This window comes from Eptesicus fuscus, chromosome 6 (assembly GCF_027574615.1).
Source record: "Eptesicus fuscus isolate TK198812 chromosome 6, DD_ASM_mEF_20220401, whole genome shotgun sequence".
Taxonomy (NCBI): Eukaryota; Metazoa; Chordata; class Mammalia; order Chiroptera; family Vespertilionidae; genus Eptesicus; species Eptesicus fuscus.
Window position 1 is genome coordinate 69976661 of NC_072478.1, and position 18881 is coordinate 69995541.

The 18881-nt window shown below is 50.4% G+C and overlaps 1 protein-coding gene across 1 annotated transcript; it reads right to left on the bottom strand.

Moving 5' to 3' along the window:
- Positions 1 to 1099: 1099 nt before the first annotated feature.
- B4GALT7 (beta-1,4-galactosyltransferase 7) lies at positions 1100 to 17936 on the bottom strand. The gene is made up of 6 exons (XM_008143179.3): positions 17788 to 17936; positions 13908 to 14270; positions 9934 to 10159; positions 8839 to 8922; positions 8482 to 8586; positions 1100 to 7983 (listed from the first exon to the last, which is right to left on the bottom strand). The coding sequence occupies exons 1-6, from the start codon at positions 17835 to 17837 to the stop codon at positions 7828 to 7830; spliced, it is 984 nt and encodes a 327-aa protein (XP_008141401.1). The 5' UTR covers positions 17838 to 17936; the 3' UTR covers positions 1100 to 7827.
- Between the last annotated feature and the right edge of the window lie 945 nt (positions 17937 to 18881).

Here is an 18881-nt window from a genome sequence, read left to right on the forward strand (position 1 = left end):
TTTATCCATAAATATTTTAGGCTGTATCAAAATGAGAGGCAGCATGCCTTTATTTGAGATCAGAGAATAGCTATTTGGGAAGGAGAAGAAATTTTTTGAAGCCCAAACAATGCCATTATCACACATTGTCATCTCCTAATACTCAATCCTTACTCATATTTTCCTGATTTTCTCAGGAATCTGTTCTAGTTGATTGGTTTAAATCAGGATCTACCTAAAGTCCACACATTGCATTTGGTAGATGTGTCTTTAGATCACTTTTAATCTACTGGGACCTTCTTGGGACTTTGTAAGCCTGGGAGAGCCTTAGATGATACAGAAAGGGGGTAGGGCTTCCTGCCTCCCAGGGTAATATCAGAGTCCCTCCAGGTGCTGGTACTGTCCTAATTTAATTTGGAAAAGAGGGGAGCTTTCCATTCCTTGTATCCTGAGTATAAATAATCTCACTGAATTATTACAACAAACCCATAAGGTAACAGCTATGCCTAATTTACAGATGAAGAACAAGGGAGGCTTTCCAAGTAAGTAGAAGTGACTATTTAATTGGAAAGTTTCACCTTTTGTTTCTCTTCAGCATTTCTGTTTGCCCTGGGACAAGAAACAGGGGCAGCTGCTACCACTGAGAGCACAAGGCCCTCTTGCTAGTCGATTCCATCTGGGGAATTTCTGAGAGTGAAAAGGGGGGGCTAGCTACGAAGACAGCAGGCATAAATTGCACGTGTTCTCGCCTGCATGAAATTTCCAGTTGTTCCACATCCTTACCAACACAGCATGTTGTTGGCTTTTAATTTGTGCATTTTCATTACTCATAACTACCACAGATATCTACGGTCTTCTTTTTGTTCCCATTGCAATTTTTTATTAAAATACTTTATATGTCATAAATGTGACACATGGATATGTATAAATATGTGCATGTAAGGTATGAAAAATAATAGAATGATCCCTTATATGTCAAACATCAGCTTAGGAAATAGAAAACTAAGAAAATCTTTAAAGCCCCCTGTTGGCCTCTCCCCAAATGCATCCTGTCCTTCCTCACCCCCATGGTAACCCTGCCCTAAAATTATTTTTATTTAATTTTATTGTTTAGAGACCCTGAATTTTTAAAAAATATATTTTTATTTATTTCAGAGAGGAAGAGACAGAAACATCAATGATGAGAGAGGATCGTCAATCAGCTGCCGCCTGCACACCCCACACTGGGAACCGAGCCTGCAACCTGGGAATCAAACTTTGATCTCCTGGTTAATACCATTGAGCCACCCCAGCTGGGCTATTGCTTCTTTTTTCTTTTAAAAAAATATATATTTTATTGATTTTTTACAGAGAGGAAGGGAGAGGGATAGAGAGTTAGAAACATCGATGAGAGAGAAACATCGATCAGCTGCCTCTTGCACATCCCCTACTGGGTATGTGCCTGCAACCAAGGTACATGCCCTTGACCGGAATCGAACCTGGGACCCTTTAGTCCGCAGGCCGATGCTCTATCCACTGAGCTAAACCGGTTAGGGCTGGGCTATTGCTTCTAATGCTCCACAGGGGATTCCAGTGAGTAGCCAGGGTTGAGAACCACTGGCTGGAGAACCTGTAGATCCCAGATCGTACTTGAATTTGTTCTCCTTAGACATAGCTCATTTTCTTAATGTATTATTTAATTTAAAACTACATTTTGGTTTTGCCCAAGTCTTGTCATCAACTTTCCTTTGCCAGCAGGAAGCAGCAGAAAGAAAGGGACCAGATTATTATGACCACCTGACGTTTGTAGGCAAATTAGCCGTACACTGCATCGTATGGGATATGGAAGCCGAAGGCCTGTTCAAACACCTTTGCTGACTGCAGTTACTAAGATAAAACGTCTCCAATTCACACAGGAACACAAGGATTGGACAGTCGAGCATTGGAAAAAAGTCATGTGGTCCGATGAATCACATTTCCAGTTGCATCATGCAGATGGCAGAGTGAGAATTTTGTGGAAACAGCATGAAAGCATGCACCCCACATGCATGAGTAAAATATGGTTTGGAGCATGTTTTCCTGGCATGATTTGGGCCCTTTAATTCGTGAGGAACAAGGTGTGAATAGCACAACATACCTAAGTATCGTTGCTGATCACGTTCATCCTATCATGTTGATGGCGTATCCCAATGGAGATGGCTTCTTCCAACAAGACAATGCACCATGCCACGGTGCTCGTATTGTGCAGGAGTGGTTTCAAGAACACGAGGGAGACTTTACCTTGCTTAGGTGGCCCCCACAATCACCAGATCTCAATCCAATTGAGCATTTGTGGGACGAAGTTAAAAGAGCCATCAGGCAGCTGGTTCCACAACCATCAAATCTCACAGAACTGGACAGTGCTATTCATCAGGCATGGTGTCAGAGTCCTCACATCACCTTCCAACATCTCGTGGAGTCAATGCTAAGAAGAATCGCCGCAGTATTGAAGGCAAAAGGTGGCCCAACGAAGTACTGATGGGGAGGTCATAATAATCTGGCCACTCAGTGTATAGGAGGAAACAGAACCTGGAACATTTAAGTGTTGGAACACAGCGCCAGTTCTCTGGAAGTATCCAGTGCCACTACAGAGCCCAGAAATCAAGCATTTCTTTCTCTGTTGTTGTAGGTGGATTGTTTTGTGTGTTTTTTAAATATATATATATATATTTTTTTTCATTTCAGAGAGGAAGGGAGAGGGAGAGATAGAGACATCAATGATGAGAGAGATAATTGATTGGCTGCCTCCTGCATGCCCCCTACTGGGGATCAAGCCCGTACCCAGGCATGTGCCCTTGACCAGAATGGAACTGGGGACCCTTCAGGCCGCAGGCTGACGCTCTATCCACTGGGCCAAACCAGCTAGAGCTTTTTGTGCTTTTTAAAAATCTAAAACCACTCCAACATTATAGGGAGCACAATCTGGCTAATAGCAATTAATTCTAAGTCAGTGAATTCAAGGTCTGAGGCCAAGTCCTTCGTGTGTGGATGTGGGAATGCCTGTCTTTCTGAGAGGCCCTCCAAGTCCTCAGCAAGCCCCAGGGCACTTTTAGGAGGGAATGGTTAAGGTAATGAGGCAATGTGACTCTCTGAAACACAATGAAGATGGCCTCACTCACTGTTTTAAAGCCTGTAAATGGTAATAAAAGCTTTTACTTATTGGGTACTCCCTATGTGTCAGATACCATACACTACCAGATACGTACATTACCTCATTTATTCTCAGCAACCATGCAAGGTAGGCAGGTATGAAAAGTTCTACATTAGAGATGTGGAAACTGAGGCTCAGAGAGGTTCAGTGGCTTGCCTGAGGTCGCAGTGAATTGGTGGTGGAGGTGGGATTACTACCTCCTCCGGCTGAGGCCAAAGTTCCAGTTCCCTACCCTGGCTGATCCAACCCCAGGAACTTCTCTTCTTCCAGATAAGTCTCATTGGCCCTTCAGTCTCTGCCCGCCACATTCCTGCCTTGGCTTCATTTCTATGAAAAGCAACATGATTTCATTATGTGCTGAGTCTTCTGCAGCAGCAGAAAGTGAGAGGTGGGTGTGACAATGTGGTAGGAGGTCTGTGTTTTCCCACTCTGGGCTGAGATTCTAGGCCACTGCACAGAAAGGGCAATTCTGCAGCCTCTGGTGTTGCCAGCTCTAAGGGTAAGAGAACATTCACTGGGGTGGGGCCACCACTCCTAAACCTCTTTCTCACTCCTATTTCTCGGGAGCAGAACAGACCCCTCTCCTGAGTTGTAGCCCCCAGGACCGTGAGGCCTAAAGCCCCAGTGATGAGGACGTGGGGTGGTCCTATAGCTGTGAGGGAGGAACAGTCACCTCAGGAAGCAGGTCAGCCCCCAAAGCACTTTGGACTTCCCAGCCCTTAAAATTCAGAATTTCCACAGCGTGTGCCCGACTTCATGCCCACTAGGAAATGAGCATCTGAGTCTAGGCCTCCTACTGTCCTGGCAAAGGGCTTTCGGTGAGTTCTCAGAGGGAAGGAAACTGCTGCTCTGTGCTCGTTAGGAAAAGGGAAGCAGGGCCGCCCACAGCATGTGCTGCTCTTCAGGGGACTGCGTGGATTGTTCTAAAAAAGGAAATTGGTGCAAATGAGCTTAAATGAAGCAGAATTAAAGCTGGCAGGTAGTGCAGCAGCTGCGGGCAGACAGGTAAACAAGATGGAAAGGGCAAGTGAACAAAGAAGATAAGTCAGGTGTGGGGAAAAGGTGGCCCCAGGTCTTCAAGACAAGACAGGAGAGCAAAACATCAGCCTTAGGGCAGAGAAGGCCTGGGCAACAGCAGCTGGTGCTGTGGGCTGCAACCTGCCACCTGGGGATTTCAATTCAAATCCATTAAAACTGAGTGCCTATGAGGCAGCAGGCCCTGTGCTAGGTACTGAGGACAAAGCAATGAACAAGACTCACGGGTCCTGAGCTCGGGGACCAATGTTCTAGTGAGATGAAGGAACAGGGGAGAGAAAATAAATAAGATTTCAGTTGATGATGATATCTGTGAGAGCAATAAAAAGGGATGATGTATGTGAGTTTGTGTGTGAACTCTTAAGAATGGGTAGTCAGGAAGGCCTCTATGAAGGAGCGGACAAGGGGACACTGGGGGTAGTCATTAAGGAAAAACATCTACATCCCTTCCTATGGGAAGGAAATACCCAGTGCTGCACTATCAGACAACCAATAGTTACCGTTTCCATTACTTATTTCTAGTCCAATATCACAGCCTGGGGAGTCCTCAACTCAACCTCACTTGTGGGTGAGGGGGCATAGCTCACACAGATGCAGCAGCAGAGGAAATTCTCAACTGCCAGCCTGAAGGGAAGGGCAAGATTCTATCCTTTACTGAGCAGTTGTTATGCTGCTCATACATAACTTAAAAAATTGTTTTTCCTTTGGGAATATTTGAGATCTACAGAAAAATTATGGAGATATTATAGAAAATTCCTGTATCGCCTTTACCCGGCTTCCCCTATGGTTAATATCTTATCTAACCATAGTGCATTGGTCAAAACTAAGAAATTGACAGTGGTGCCCTGGCAGGATAGAGTGTTGTCCCAATACACTAAAGTTGTGGGTTCAGAAAGGTCTCTCCCTGCTCAAAAATTTCCCCGTGCTTGAAAACACTGAACCCAGAGAATACAGTAAAGGTTGCTCAATGTGGCATACACAGATCCTCATGGCTCATCCCAACCTTCCCTCTGTCCCCACACACGCACTCCTGCACTATATTGGCAAACAGGGACACCCAGAGCTCCTTGCAGGTCCCTGAACATAACATGCTCTCTTCATCTCTCTACCTTGCACATGTTGATCCCTCCAGAACTCTTCCCATCCTGACAGCAAACTGACTCCACCAGCAAGCCCACGTCTTCTGAAGAGACCTTCCCCAAGCACCTTGTACATTCCCCAGGCACAGTGCCATGCTCTTGGTCCCACTGATGCTCCAAGGGACCTATCCAGCAGCCAAATCCCCATCTTAATCCAGCAGAGGAAGCATGGGGCAGACACTCTGTATCTCACCCATGGCTCTGGTTTCATCCCAGCGGTGGAAGGAACATCAAACCATGATGGCCAGCCCTCCCCATGGGCCCTCTCCAGCTAACGTGAGGAGGAACAGTCTGGAGGATAAGGAACATCTGTGCATGGGACCTGCTGTGCAGGCCAGGAGTGAAGGAATCTGGCTCTAAGGCCAAGTTCCACTAGGTACCAACTCTTTTACCTTGGGCAAGCTACTTAGCTCTCTGTGCTTCACCATCCTCAGCTACACAACCGATTAATCAATAAGACCTAGCATGTTGTATGCGGTGAATGCTCAGCAGGTGCTAGTTCATCCTGGATTTATTTCATCCACACCTGGGTCAGCGAGACAGGGATGTTAGCTCCACTCCACAGAGGAAGCAACAAAGACACTGAGGAAGCAGCAGAGCTACCTGCCTCTTCCCCCTGCAAACCACTGCTCAGCCCTCTCCCACTCTCCTGGAGGTGGCAGCAGCAGCCACAGCGGGGTGTGGGGCCCCAGGTCGGAGTTGTGCCCCAGCCCAGGCTCAGTCAGCTGATCCTGCTTTTCTTCTGCTCATTCCACATCCTTGGTGCAGGTATAAAGGAACACCCACATTTTGTGAGGTCTTGCTATGTGCCAGATGAGTACAGATCTGAGGGCTATGATATCACATCCATTCCCACCAGCTCCAAGAGGCTGGAGTTTTGCCTCCACGTTACTTAAGTCCAAGATGATTTAGCCAGGGTTGCCTGGGAGACTGGCATACAGAAAGCACGCCATTCCCCTCTCCTGGACTCCAAATTGAGCAAGTCCTGCCCACCACCCTTGCACTGTAATTGCAGCCTGTTTGCCCCTCACTGTGGAGCTAAGTCACTGGGTAAGACCAATTTAGGATCACAATGACCCTCTATTATACACCTGAACAGTGACATGGAGCCCGAAGCTTCACTCTGCTCATCTTTGCTCAAGTCTCTTTGCTTATGCTTAGGTTGTACAGTGCACAACCCACACAACTGCACACAGCAGCTCAGAGGAGGCATCTTTTTGGAGCAGAGCTATTGAATCCACCCTCCTGAACTCTAGGACCTCAATCTCTTCCTCCAGTATTTCAGCTGTCCTACTTATTGTTAAACCAGCCTTAACTGTCCCGTCTCCTCGGACTTCTGCCGCCAATCGTTGGCAGCCAACTTAAAGAAGTGATCTACTTTGCAGGGCCTTTGGCCTCCCACTCTCTCACTGGCCCCAGGCTCCCCTCCAAGATCACTCCCCAATTCCATAGTCTCCTGAGCTCCCCTCCGTCACCTCTCCTTGGCATTGGGTGATCGCTTGTGCTGTGGGAACACCCCAAGGATTCTCCCACTTCTCATCTTCTTCCTTCAGCGTCAGAAACACGGCCCTCACTCCCTCAAGCCATGACTGAGCCACTGCCGACACATCCTGCCTGCCCTGAGTCCAGTCTGGATCTGTCCATCTTAGTGAGGCAGGTGCAGTCCCCTTCCCATAGAGCCTGGTGGTGGTCGCACTGCCCCGAGGGCAACAAAGCCTAGAGGGCTGTGGGCGGTAGCAGGAACCTTGTGCCTTTGGCTTCTCTCCCACCTGAGCTTCCGCTGGTCTTGCCATTCCAGCCCTAACCCAACTCCTTGCCAGCTTATGAGATGTCATCTTTTCTCCTAGCCCCTTCCTCTCAGCCATAGGTGACAAACTGGTGGTTCACATCACATTTTGTTTGGATTGCCATACTTTTAAAAAGTTTCAATTAGTTGCTATCATTTAATAATTAACCAATTTTACTTAAGAATCCAGACTTCTACTTTCTTTTAAAAACTCAGATCTGGCAACAGAGGCCCACATTCCTACATGGTGACAACCAGCTAGAGCTGCTCTCAGTCGTGCCCTTTCTGTGGGGCTTGCTCTCTGGTTTCTGCACGTTAAGCCTCCCAATGGCCCAGCCACTCATATCAGCAGCGTGACCTCCAAACCGTATCTCTGCATGAGGCGGTCCTGGGGGAAGGAACAAAAGCCCGCAGGTCTCAGCATGCAAAGGAGGGCAGAGCAGGGCAAGCAGAGGCAGGGCGGAGAGTCCCAGTTGGGAGCCATATCCCAGCCTCTCTCCATCACTGTTTATTGCTAGCAGCATCCCAGGCACCCTGTGTGTCCTGTCCTGGCTCAAGCCTCCCTCTGGGGGCCAGGCTGCTGCAAATACGCAGCCTGCTGTCCACTGCTTCAGACTACTCCACATCCTATTGGCGCTGGGCCCAGGGCCTGAGGCTTTGTCCAGGGCCTGAGTAGCAGTGTGGCCTGTAGGTACAAGCCTCCTTACTGTCCAGCCAACTCAGCCAAGTGTGCACCAGGGGGTAGCAGCCTTGTCACAGTCCAACATGATGTTGAGAACAGTGCACGGGGCCCCACCCACAGACAGGGCTGTACGAGCATCCACACGGTACTTCACAGTGTTCAGACCTCCCTCCCGGTCCACCTTGAATTGTTCCTAGGAAGGAAAAGGGGAGAGAGCATATATTCAGGGCTTTGTGGGAGCCAGCTGTATATTGATGCCCCGTGACCTCATCATCGGAGGTTCTGTGACCCCACTGAAGAGAGGAGTGACGCTCACAGCCGTGAAGGCTCTCCCACAGTTGTATGCCCCAGTAAGCAGGAGAGCAGGGGTTTTCAGTTTACTAGTATGGCTCCTAGAGAAGAGCTGTTTGAGGGATGGGAACTCTTGGGTTGCAGGTCCGCCTGGGATTCTGGCACCTTCAGCTGAGTCACCTCCACCTAGCCTGCATGGGGGTCATCTGACCCAGGTCCCAGGAACTATAGCAGCCACCAACCAGGGAAAGGTACCCAAACAAAATGCCATCGACTGAGCTGGGCCAAAAAGGAGTGGAAAGAGCCATTTGGACCCAAGTAGAACTTGGTGAAATGCTTGGGCCTGCTGGCTCCCCCATGTCACCGCCTATCCATGCCTGATCAGGGAACCAGTCAGCACCTGTTTTTGAGCTGCAATGCGCTTCTGGTCCCTCTTCCGCCAGGCTGGGTCATGCAGGTGGCGAAATGTCTTGTATCCAGTTGTGATTCCCGAGGGGCGGAATAGCTAAGGAGGCCAAAGGAAATTGGGTTAGGCCGCCCCTCCTGGAGCCCTGGCCCTCACTAGTCCTCTGGGGTCCCACTGCCTGCCACAGGCCACAGGCAAGGGCCTGTCTTCCCATTATGCAGAAGAGGTGTGCTAAGTTGGGGGCAGGACTAGGATCAGAACCAGCTGAGGATCTCCAAGCTGAGGGCAGAGAAGGGAGCCTCAGGGCGGCCATGATGGCTGAGGTGGTGGTAGGGGACCTGGGGGTGTTACCTGGAGCCCAGCTCCTTTGATGCGCCGGTAGAATTCATCGTCCTCACGGCCCCAGCCCCAGAAGCGGTTGGACATCCCGTTGCACTAACACAGAGACAGACAGCATCACTTGCCTCACCCGCCCAGTGTGCTCTCTAGTCTCTTACCACTCAGGAGTACCCAGCCCTGGAAGTTTGGAGCGGACACCCAGATGCAGTTCCCACAACCTCTGCAGTATTGGGGGGACAGTCAGCACATCCCAGTCCCTGTGCCCATCTAATGGGGCCTGGAACTTGTGTGAGTGATTTGTTTCCCCAAAATATCTGACTGGCAGGAGGGCACCTCTCTGGGTAGCTGGTAATGGGCAGAAGTACCAATTCCTGCTTGCCCCTTCCCATTTCTTCTGGGCTCAGCCCTGGTTTCTTCCTCTGTGTGGGAGAGGAACAGTTGGGCTCTAGGGCAGATACCAGTTTTCGCTACCAGATTAGGGACTTCATTTACATAAAGCTGCTTTAGTTTTGTGAGGAGCAGGAGACTCAGGTCTAAGCTACTCAGTTCTTTCCCATCTTCCCTCCGGCCACAGTGAGTGACTCAAGGATGGGCCCAGGACACAAGTCAGGCCAATCAAGAGCCTGTGTGGTATGGCTCTGGGACTCCTGTCTGGCTGTTGGAGAGGGATTTCCCTCTTCTAGTGGACTTGGGCCTAGACAGATACAGACTGCAACTACACCAACCACCCCTCACCCTGAGTATCTGGAAGGAAATCCTGCCTAAAGAGGGCAGAAATGAGAGAAATGAGGAAAGAGAAATGGTGCCCTAGTGACACTGTCTGAGAGGCTGGGCAAGCCACACAGGAAGCAACACCCTCCTCTCAGCCCCAACCAGACTTATCCATTTTAAGACCCAATGAACCCAACTTTTATGAAGCCAACTTTCACGGGCTTTCTGTGCTGCGCCTGAATCCTCCCTAACCGACCTGCTTGTTCCTGCTCCTCTCTCCTGTCTCTGGCTGCTCCTGGGTTCCCTGCTGGGCCCCAAAACTGCTGCTCCTCCTGTCAGTGCCCCCACCCAGGTGGGAGCTCCCTGGCTCAGCAGAACAGGCTGGCTGGGCCTCACCAGCTGGTAGTGCTGCTTGGAGAGCAGCAGGATGCCGCCGACATAGGTCTTGTAGTGGTAGAGCGGGTGGAGCTCTGGGGAGGCCACATGGAAGGGCCCTGCCTCAGGGAAGCCATAGTCCAGCTCCTCGTTGAGAGGGAGCAGGTCCACGTCGTGCATGGCGATGTAGTCTGTGCTGTTGCTGCTCTCCAGGAAGCCCACATTGATGAGTGCCGCCCGGTTGAACCTGTACAGGACGGCCAAGGCTGGGCAGGGTACAGGCAGCGAGCTGGCTCTCCCCCAGACTCTGCAGGAGAGCCCGTCCTCGACACCACCCACCCTGGGGCCTATGCTGCCCTCCAGGCCGACACTGACTTCACTGTGGAGCTATCCAGCTTCACGTCTGCTCCTCCATTCATCGCCCAAATGTTTACTGAGCACCTACTATATGCCAGAAACTGTTGAGAGCATAGGATATAACAGTGAGAAATCAAAGCCCTGCCCTCAAGGAGTTGATATTCTAATAACAGGAGACAAAAATAAACAAATAAATACTTAAAAAGCCAGATAGTGGTAAGTGCTGTGGAAAAAAGTAAAGCAGGAGGTCAAAGCATGAGGTAGTTGTTCTTTTAGACAGGTGGTCAGGGTAACAGGGTGAAGGGTGAGTAGAAACGTGAAGGCCAGGGGGACTGAGCCCTATGGAAATCAGGGGAAGGGGGCTCTGAGCAGAGGAGAGAGTGCCTATCATGGTCTGAGGTAGGGCAGACACCAATGTGGCCAGGTAGTGAGTGAGTGGGGCGTAGAGGATGAGGTCAGAGGGTGACAGGCCCCTGATGGGCTTAGGCTTTGGCCGTGATGAGATGGGGAGCCACTGGAGGGCTTAGAGCAGAGGTATGACACACTGTGACTTAGGGTGCAACAGGATCACTCTAGTTGGAGTGTTGAGAAGAGATTGGAGGACCGAGGTGGAAGCATAGAGGTGAGTTGAGAGGCCATTCCAATAACTTAGGCAAGAGATGACAGTGATTTAGCTCAGGGAGGTGGCAGTAAAGACGGTGAGAAGTGGGCAGATTCTAGATGGATTCTGCTGATGAACTGGATGTCTCGTGTGAGGCAGAAAGAAAAGTGGAGAATGATTCCAAGGCTTTTTGGGCTGTGTAACTAGAAGCATGGAGTTGCCATTTTCCGGTTGGGGAGGAGGCAGGGGAAGCTGATCTGGGCAATTCAGCTTTGATCAAGTAAGCTTGAGGTGCTTCTGAGCCCAGCAAATGGAGAGCTGCGCAAGTAGATGGATGTGCAGGTCTGGAGTTCAGGAGAGAAGTCTAGGCTGGGAATACAGCCTCGGGAGTCACCAGAGTAGAGATGGGACCTAATGTTCTGAGCCTGGATGAGATCCCCCAGGGAGTGACTGTAGCCAGCAAGGAGACACTCAAGAACACTGAGACCAAGAGACCAGGGAGATGAGGCAGAACCTAGAAAGAAGGTGGGGAGGGCAGCCAGTGAGAAAGGAGGAGACTCAGAGAGGGCTGCCCCGGAAGTCAGACAGAGATGTTTGAGGAAGGAAGAAGTAATCCATTTGGCAAATACTGCTGAGAAGTCTACAGGATGAAGGATGATTAATAAGGTTCATTGGTGATGTCAGTGAGAGCTGTTTTAGCAATGAGGAGAGAAAGGGGAGGAGTTTTGCTATAAAGGGGAGCAGAGAAATGAGGTGATAGCAGTGGGCGATGTGCAATTTTGTATGCTGATGCAAATGATGCAGAAAGGAAGAAAAACTTGATCATGTAGGACAGAAAAGGGCCCACAACTGGAGTGATGTCCTTGAGTAAGAGACGAGAAAGGGAGCCAGTGCCAGTGGAAGAGCTGCCCCCAGCAGAGCTGGGGCAAGGCATCAAAAGCAACCGTGCACAGAAGCTGGTACACAGGGCCAGGGGTTGGGGACTTGCACAAGTTTTCTTCCAATTAGTTCTGTTTTCTCAAATAGAAAGCACAGTTGGGGGGAGGATGGGTGAGGAGAGGGGAAAGGCAGCAGACTAGAGGAATGCAAGGCTTTCAGGCAGGGCTGAGGAGCTTCCTGGGCCAGGGCTCATTGTCTCCAGTCACATCAGCTGCCCAGGAGCAGGTGTGGATTAAATAGTCAGGTTTCATCAGGCAGAAGTTGCGCCAGGCAGAAAGGGGCAAGGGAACTGAGATATGTGCAGGGGAGTGATTTTAACAATGAGCCATGGAATCCAAGTTAGGTCAGGAGAAAGTGAGGACAAGGAGAGTGGACAGTGAAAATTGGGAGCATCGGCAGGCTCTCTCTGGAGTACACTCACCTTTCTTCCCTCTCAGGTGTGCATCTTTACTTTTCTCTCCTAAACTCTAAGGATTCCCTATGGAAATCAGGGGAAGGGGGCTCTGAGCAGAGGAGAGAGTGCCTATCATGGTCTGAGGTAGGGCAGACACCAATGTGGCCAGGTAGTGAGTGAGTGGGGCATAGAGGATGAGGTCAGAGGGTGACAGGCCCCTGATGGGCTTAGGCTTTGGCCGTGATGAGATGGGGAGCCACTGGAGGGCTTAGAGCAGACTTGCAACCAGAGAAGCAATGGCAGTGGCAGTTCATCCCTGGCTTACACCTGAACCTGTCTCCAAGGCCCCCTTTTCTCTGACTTTCCAGTGAGATAACCAACCGTGCCTTGGCTCACTTCTTTCCTTTAACGTTTCTAGAGAGCCAATCAGACCACCACCAGGGCTATCTTCTGTCCTAGACTTTTCAGCGAGCTAAAAACAGCCCTGCCTTGGCTCACTTCTTTCACTGTGACTTTTTTTGTTGTTAATCCTCACCAGAGGATATTTTTTCCATTGATTCCTAGAGAGAGTGGAAGGGAAGAGAGAGAGAGAGACACATTGATTGGTTGCCTCCTAACTGTGCCCTGACTGGAGCCAGGGATTGAACCTGCAATTGTGGTATGTGTCCCTGACCTTGAATTAAACCCAAGACCCTTTGATCTGCAGGCCGACACTCTAACCACTGAGAAAAACTGGCCAGGACTTTCACTGTGACTTTACTTCTCAGTGAATTCACGCAGCCCAGCGTGGCTCACTTCTTTCCTGTAACGGTTCTAGAGAGCCAAAGCAGAGCACTTCGTTGGCACTCACTCTCTCTTTCGTGTTGTTTCCTCTACCCTAAGCCCTTCCTTTGTTTCACTGTCACCCACTTTAATAAAAGTACTCTCAAAATAAAAAGAAAAAAGAAAATTTTGGGTGGTGGGCACATATACAGATTTTGTAAATTAGTAATCCACACATGTAACCTATATGTTCATGTAGACTAATGTCACCCCAAGAAAATTTAAAAAGAAAGAAAGAAAGAAAGAAAGAAAGAAAGAAAGAAAGAAAGAAAGAAAGAAAATTGGGAGCATCCCGGACTACAGGGCCTGGTGGGGTCCAGGAACTGTTGCGAGTTTCCAGAGGGAAGGAATTGGAGGGAAAGGTGGGGGTGAAATGTGAGATGCTTCGATTATGATTATGGAGAAAAGATTTTGGTCAAAGATTTCGGGATAATGCCAGACTGTGAACAACTTTAAAGCCATTGTATTGACACTCTCTTCGCCTAATCCTCACCACCAATCCCCTGGCAAGCCCTGTCTGTGCTTCCTCCATCCCTTCTACATGCTGGCCTAGTCCCCATCATCTCAGACAACTGCAGTGACCACCCACAGCTCTTCCTGCTCCTCCTCTTGTCCTGATATAATCTACTCCACGTACAGCACCCCTATTTTAAAATGGAAATCAGATCAGGGCCCTCCCCAGCCCCAAACTTTCCCCAAAGATTTCTGTCAACCCCAGTGAGAAGGGTCCCACCTCCTTCCCTCCTGCCACTGACCTAGGTGGCCCTTCGCAGGTCTGAGGCCCACCAGCATTGGGCTGCTGCCAGGAAAGGGAGCAGGCCCTGAAAGGCCTGGACAAGGTGACGCCCCTGGAGAGGGGGAGCAGGGTCAAGTAGTCCCTACCTGAAATGATCCACCTGGTTGAGCACGTAGATGTGGTGTGGGATCTTCTTCCTGATCAGGAAGCGATGCATGTGGGGCACAAAGACCAGGAGCTCCTCAAAGCGTTCTCGGAAGGGCACCAGCACTGCCAGGCGGTGGGGGCCCCATGACGGATCTTCTTCCCAGTGCTCAGGGGGCGGCTCTGGGGGACAGGCCCGGGGTGGACCTGGGGTCTCCTGCCCTTGTCCCCTGGCTGCCCAGGCCATGTCACCGGAGCAGCTGAGCTGCAGCCAGAGCAGGGAGAGGAAGCCCAGTAAGAGACAGGCAACGAAGAGGTGGAAGACGGAGCATTTCCGGGGAAGGCTGCTGGGAAGCAGCCTGGACCTGGGACAAGAGCAGGGATGGTCAGAAGGACAGGTCTGGTCTAGGACCGTCACAGACCCCTTCTCTGGCTTCCCTACAAGCAAGGCTGGTCTGCCTAAGCACCTGGGAATTAGTACAGAAGCAACCTTAATGCTTTTGCTCATGCTGCTACCATGTGTCAGAATACAGCCCATGCCCCCGCCTCCCGAAAGCCCTCCGACCACTCCTGGGTCGCAGAGCTGCCCATTCCTTGATGCTTTCTTATTTTCTGTGAATGAGCCCTGGCCAGACCATGAAGGCTGGGATGAGGCTCCTTGTATCTTGCACTTGCCCCGCCCCAGGACAGTGGTTCCCGTCCTGAGCTGATGGCAGGAGCCTGGACTTAGAGATCTCACCCACTGCCTCCCACACCCTGCATGTTCACCACCTGCCGAAACGTTGGCTTCATCCTGCTTCTCACACCAGAAAGCTCCCCAAGATCTGGGTCTGTGCTGGCATCAATTCCCAGTGAAAAACCCCAACGTTTATTTTCGGAAGATCAGGCCTGCCCGCAAATCAATGCAAGGCCCAAATTGACAGTGGCAGTTCACTGAACAAGTCTCAAAGCTTCAGTCCAACAGGCAGCCCATGCGACAAGAGCTGAGAGATGGACTAGGGAAAGAAAGATTGGGCTGGGGCTAGCACCCGGGCTCATTTCAGAAACTGGGAAGACAGCTGGTATCTTAAACACTGCGGTAGTGTCGAGAGATTGGCCTTTAGGTTAGAAAGTACAAAGAAACAAGTGGAATTCACCTGATTCTTTTGCCCCCTCTCTGGAAGTTCCTGAAGGTAGTGAAGGAGGAGCTGAGGAATCCAAGAAAAGGGAGGCTTCCTCTGCAGGACGCCCCATGAAATAATCAGCAAAGCAACCTCTCTATGACCTCTATGAGTCACCATGCAGCTACCAGGCTTATAGATTCTACCTCCTAAGTGTCCCTTGACCCTTCCTCACCACTGCCTCTCTTCTGTGCTCAGGTCTCATTGGTCCTTGTCCAGCTCAGACCTCTTCAAGCTCATGGATGATCCTCTTCTGTTTACAAGAAAAAGACCCAATCCCTTGGCCTGACAGTCAAACCCCTCTGTCACCTGGCCCCATCTCGTTGCCCCTTACCACTCATCCAGTGCTATAATTTGGCCAACTCTGAGCTCCTCTGCTCACCATATTCCTTCCTGCTCCAGCCTCACACAGCCTGCTGCTTCTGCCTGAAATGCCCTTCCTATTTTATCTTATTTTTTCCTTCAGGGCCAAACTCCAATGTCCTGGCCAAACTGAGATACATGCACCTTCTGTGTTTCCATGGCATCTGGTACTTCACTCTTTGGAGTACTTAGAGCTTTGTAATCCCCCAAGTCCCTGCTTGTCTTCCCCATAAATAACCAGGCTCCTGTCTGTGGCTGCAGCACCAGACACACAGCAGAGGGCATGCTAAGTGAGTTACAGGAAGGGTTCAAGCAGCCAGGGCATGCTTTAAGTTATACAGTTAGAGCCACACCAACTCCTGCCTCTATAATGGCACAATTGCCAACCAGAAAGCCAGCAGTCCTGAAGCCAGGTCCAGGTCCCACACACAGCAGAGAGATGGCTGGGTAGGACACCTTCATAGGGGGCTTCTGACTTACCCCCCATTGTTCTGTGGTGGGGGTTTCCGATGGGGAGCAGAACCCAATCCTGCCAGTGGCCTGGGAAGGCTGGAGTCTCTACTGATTCTCCCTCTGAGCTCTTTCTGGGGGTGGGGTGGAGACCGGGGAGGTGGACATGGGGAACTATCCCACCTTCAGGGGAAGAAGCAATGACCATTATCCAGAGTATGGCACAAATTGGGCATTTCATGCACTTTCACATGCTGTTTCCTTGGTCTAACTTTCCCTTCCTACCAGTATCACATCCCCATTGGGTACTCTCATCTGGAGCTGTTAAAAGTCTAAACTGCTGAACAACTTAATTCAGAGCTGAATCCCAATTCCTTGGGACAGTGGACAACACTGAGAAGTTGCCCTGATGCCACCTGATGGCAAACTCCAGATCTGTAGTCCCATCGGCTCCCAGGGCCCAGGCCACCCTGCTCTGAGGGGCCGACCAGATGAGGTTTTTTCTCCTTCTTCAATCTGTGCCCAAGACTAGGAAAGAGAAGATTCAAACCGAGGCAGGCTGGCTCCACAGCCAGCACTCTTCATTGCTACATTAGCCTGCATCTGTTGCATGGATCTTAGTACCCCTGTGTCAAAAGCGAGAAGAGACATCAGTAACTTTTTCTGAGAACACAGTTTTTCCCCCAAAGGTTTATGAAAAGGGATCAGGAAATGAAAACTTTCCTCCACTACCTTTCCTTTCTTCTCTCACACAAATCGTAGAGATACAAGGTTTGAATACTCAAATGCTTTGATGATAGCACCTCCAAATGACAAAGGTAAGTGGAAGATACCTCCTCTGTGCCAGGCACAGTGTCAAGGACGTTACGTTTGTCTCCTTTAGTCCTCACATAGCTCTCTTCCCGGTTTCAGAGATGGAAAAGCTGAAGTCAGAAAGATTAAGTGATATGTTTCTGGTCACATGACGATTAAAGATGATTTCTGCCCAAGGCTGACTCCACAGTTCTGGCTTTCTTTCTATTATATTCCTGTCTTCTCACTTCAACACCAACTCTGAAAAATCTCCAAAGATAAAGAGTTGTGCCCACTATATTCCAGAACCATTTGGCACATGGCAAAGTTAAGAGATCTAAAGGGAACGAGGTGTCATTCACTGAGTAAAGACTCACTATGTGTTCCAGGTGAGGAGTTTTGGGGGGCACATCTCAAGATTGAAGTGTCCTCCCAAACGTAGACAACTAAAAAGCTCCATCTCCCCAATTCTGCTTTAGTGGTAAACATGAGCTAAGCTCTGGGCCAAGGCCATACCTAACACTCGGAGCAGGCTCCGTTCAAGTGCCGCTGCAGGGGAAGTGAACCGGTGTTAAGTGAGGAGTGCCCACTACGTGCCAGGCGGCGGCCAGCCAGGCGGAGGGACAGAGCTTCTGTTTGGTGTGTTCTCTTGGGTGGCCCAGCAAGGAAGGGGCATCGCGAAGGAGGGAGGGTCTGAGGCTACAAGGATGTGATGGGGAGGTGGAAACCAGAAAAATGGAACACAGACTCCTAGACCAGGGACAGAAAGACAGAGATCCATTCAGAGAGGTCAGCGGAGTCACTGACCAGCACAAAGAGAGAGGCCAGAGGAGAAACTCCTAAGAGAAAACGACTTGCAAAGAGAGAAACAGAAACTCACAAAGGGAAGTCAACGGAGAAATGCAGACCCACGGGTGACGGAGCCCTGCAGAGTGACGTAGACTGGAAGACACAGTGACAGACACCCAACTGCAGAGACCCAGTGACCCACAAGAACCACAGACCCTCAGAGAGCCCCGCAGAGAGGAGACGCGACGGCCTCGGGCTCCTAGATTCCGCCCCGCGGCCGGTAAAGATCGGCACCCGGAAGACAGGGCCCGGGGCCGCCGCCGCTCACCTGCCGTCCTCCCAGGGCAGCTGCGCCGCCTTCCTCCGGGAGGGGAACATCGTGGGGGGAGGCGGCCGCGCATGGGGCTCGAGCTCCCGGCCGGGCGGCCCGGCCTCCTCGGCCTACGCGGCACCTCCGCCTCCCGCCCCGCCCAAACCCGTCGCCCAGCCCCTTGGTCCTGCGGGTCCTCCGCTCCGGCCGCGCCGTCTGCTCCCCGGAGCTGTGGCGTCAAAGGTTCCGCTTGTGGAGAAACACGCGAGCACGGCTACCACTTGACTGCTGACTGCCCCCGCTTCTTAACATCCCGAGAAACTGAGGCCCCAGAGGGGGCTCAAGTCACTGGGCTGGGGCTGGACTTAAGACTCCAGACTTTCAAACCAGCGCCCTGGGGTAATGTGCATCTTCCTCCTCCTCCCAAGGGAAGGCAAGGAGCTTCTGGGCCTCCTGGCTGTCAACTCAGGTGCATTCTTCCTCTGCAACAAGCTTGGAGGACCGCAAAGCCAAGCTCAGGGCTTAGTCTTACGTTCAAGAGATACCCCATGGAGTTAGAGCCAGGCACTACAGACAGATCGGCTGGATTCCAAACTTGACTCTGCCAATTCAGCTATGTTTGGGGGCAAAACAATCTCTGTTCCCTCTCCTAAGTGCCTGATCTACAGGATTGCTGTGAGGACTAAAGGAAAAAATAAACTTGATACAGAGATGGGCACAATAGATTTAGATTTAGTTGTCTCTTTGGGCTTCTCTTGGCGGTGACAGTTTCTCAGACTTTCATAGAGGGAATCAGAAAAAGGACATAGGTGACAACTCAAGAAATCTGCATTAAGTATGGACTTTAGTTAAAAATAATGTATTACTAAATTCACTAATTTTTTATAAAATTGTTTTATTGATTTCATAAAGAAGGAGATATAAACATTGATGAGAGAGAAGCATCTATCGGCTACTACCTCCTGCATGCCCCCTTACTAGGGATGGAGCCTGCAACCTTGGCATGTGCTCTGACCCAGGAATCAAACTGACTTCCTGGTTCATGGGACAATGCTCAAACAACTGAGCCACCCGCCTGGTTACATTCATTAATTTCTAACAAATGTACCATA

Coding starts and splice junctions, on each gene's coding strand:
- B4GALT7 (XM_008143179.3), bottom strand. CDS start 17,837: ATGTTCCCCTCCCGGAGGAAGGCGGCGCAGCTGCCCTGGGAGGACGGC. Junction 14,271..17,787: donor CTGCCCTGGGAGGACGGCAG/GTGAGCGGCGGC, acceptor CTCTTGTCCCAG/GTCCAGGCTGCTTCCCAGCA. Junction 7,984..8,481: donor GCATTGCAGCTCAAAAACAG/GTGCTGACTGGT, acceptor TTTCCTTCCTAG/GAACAATTCAAGGTGGACCG.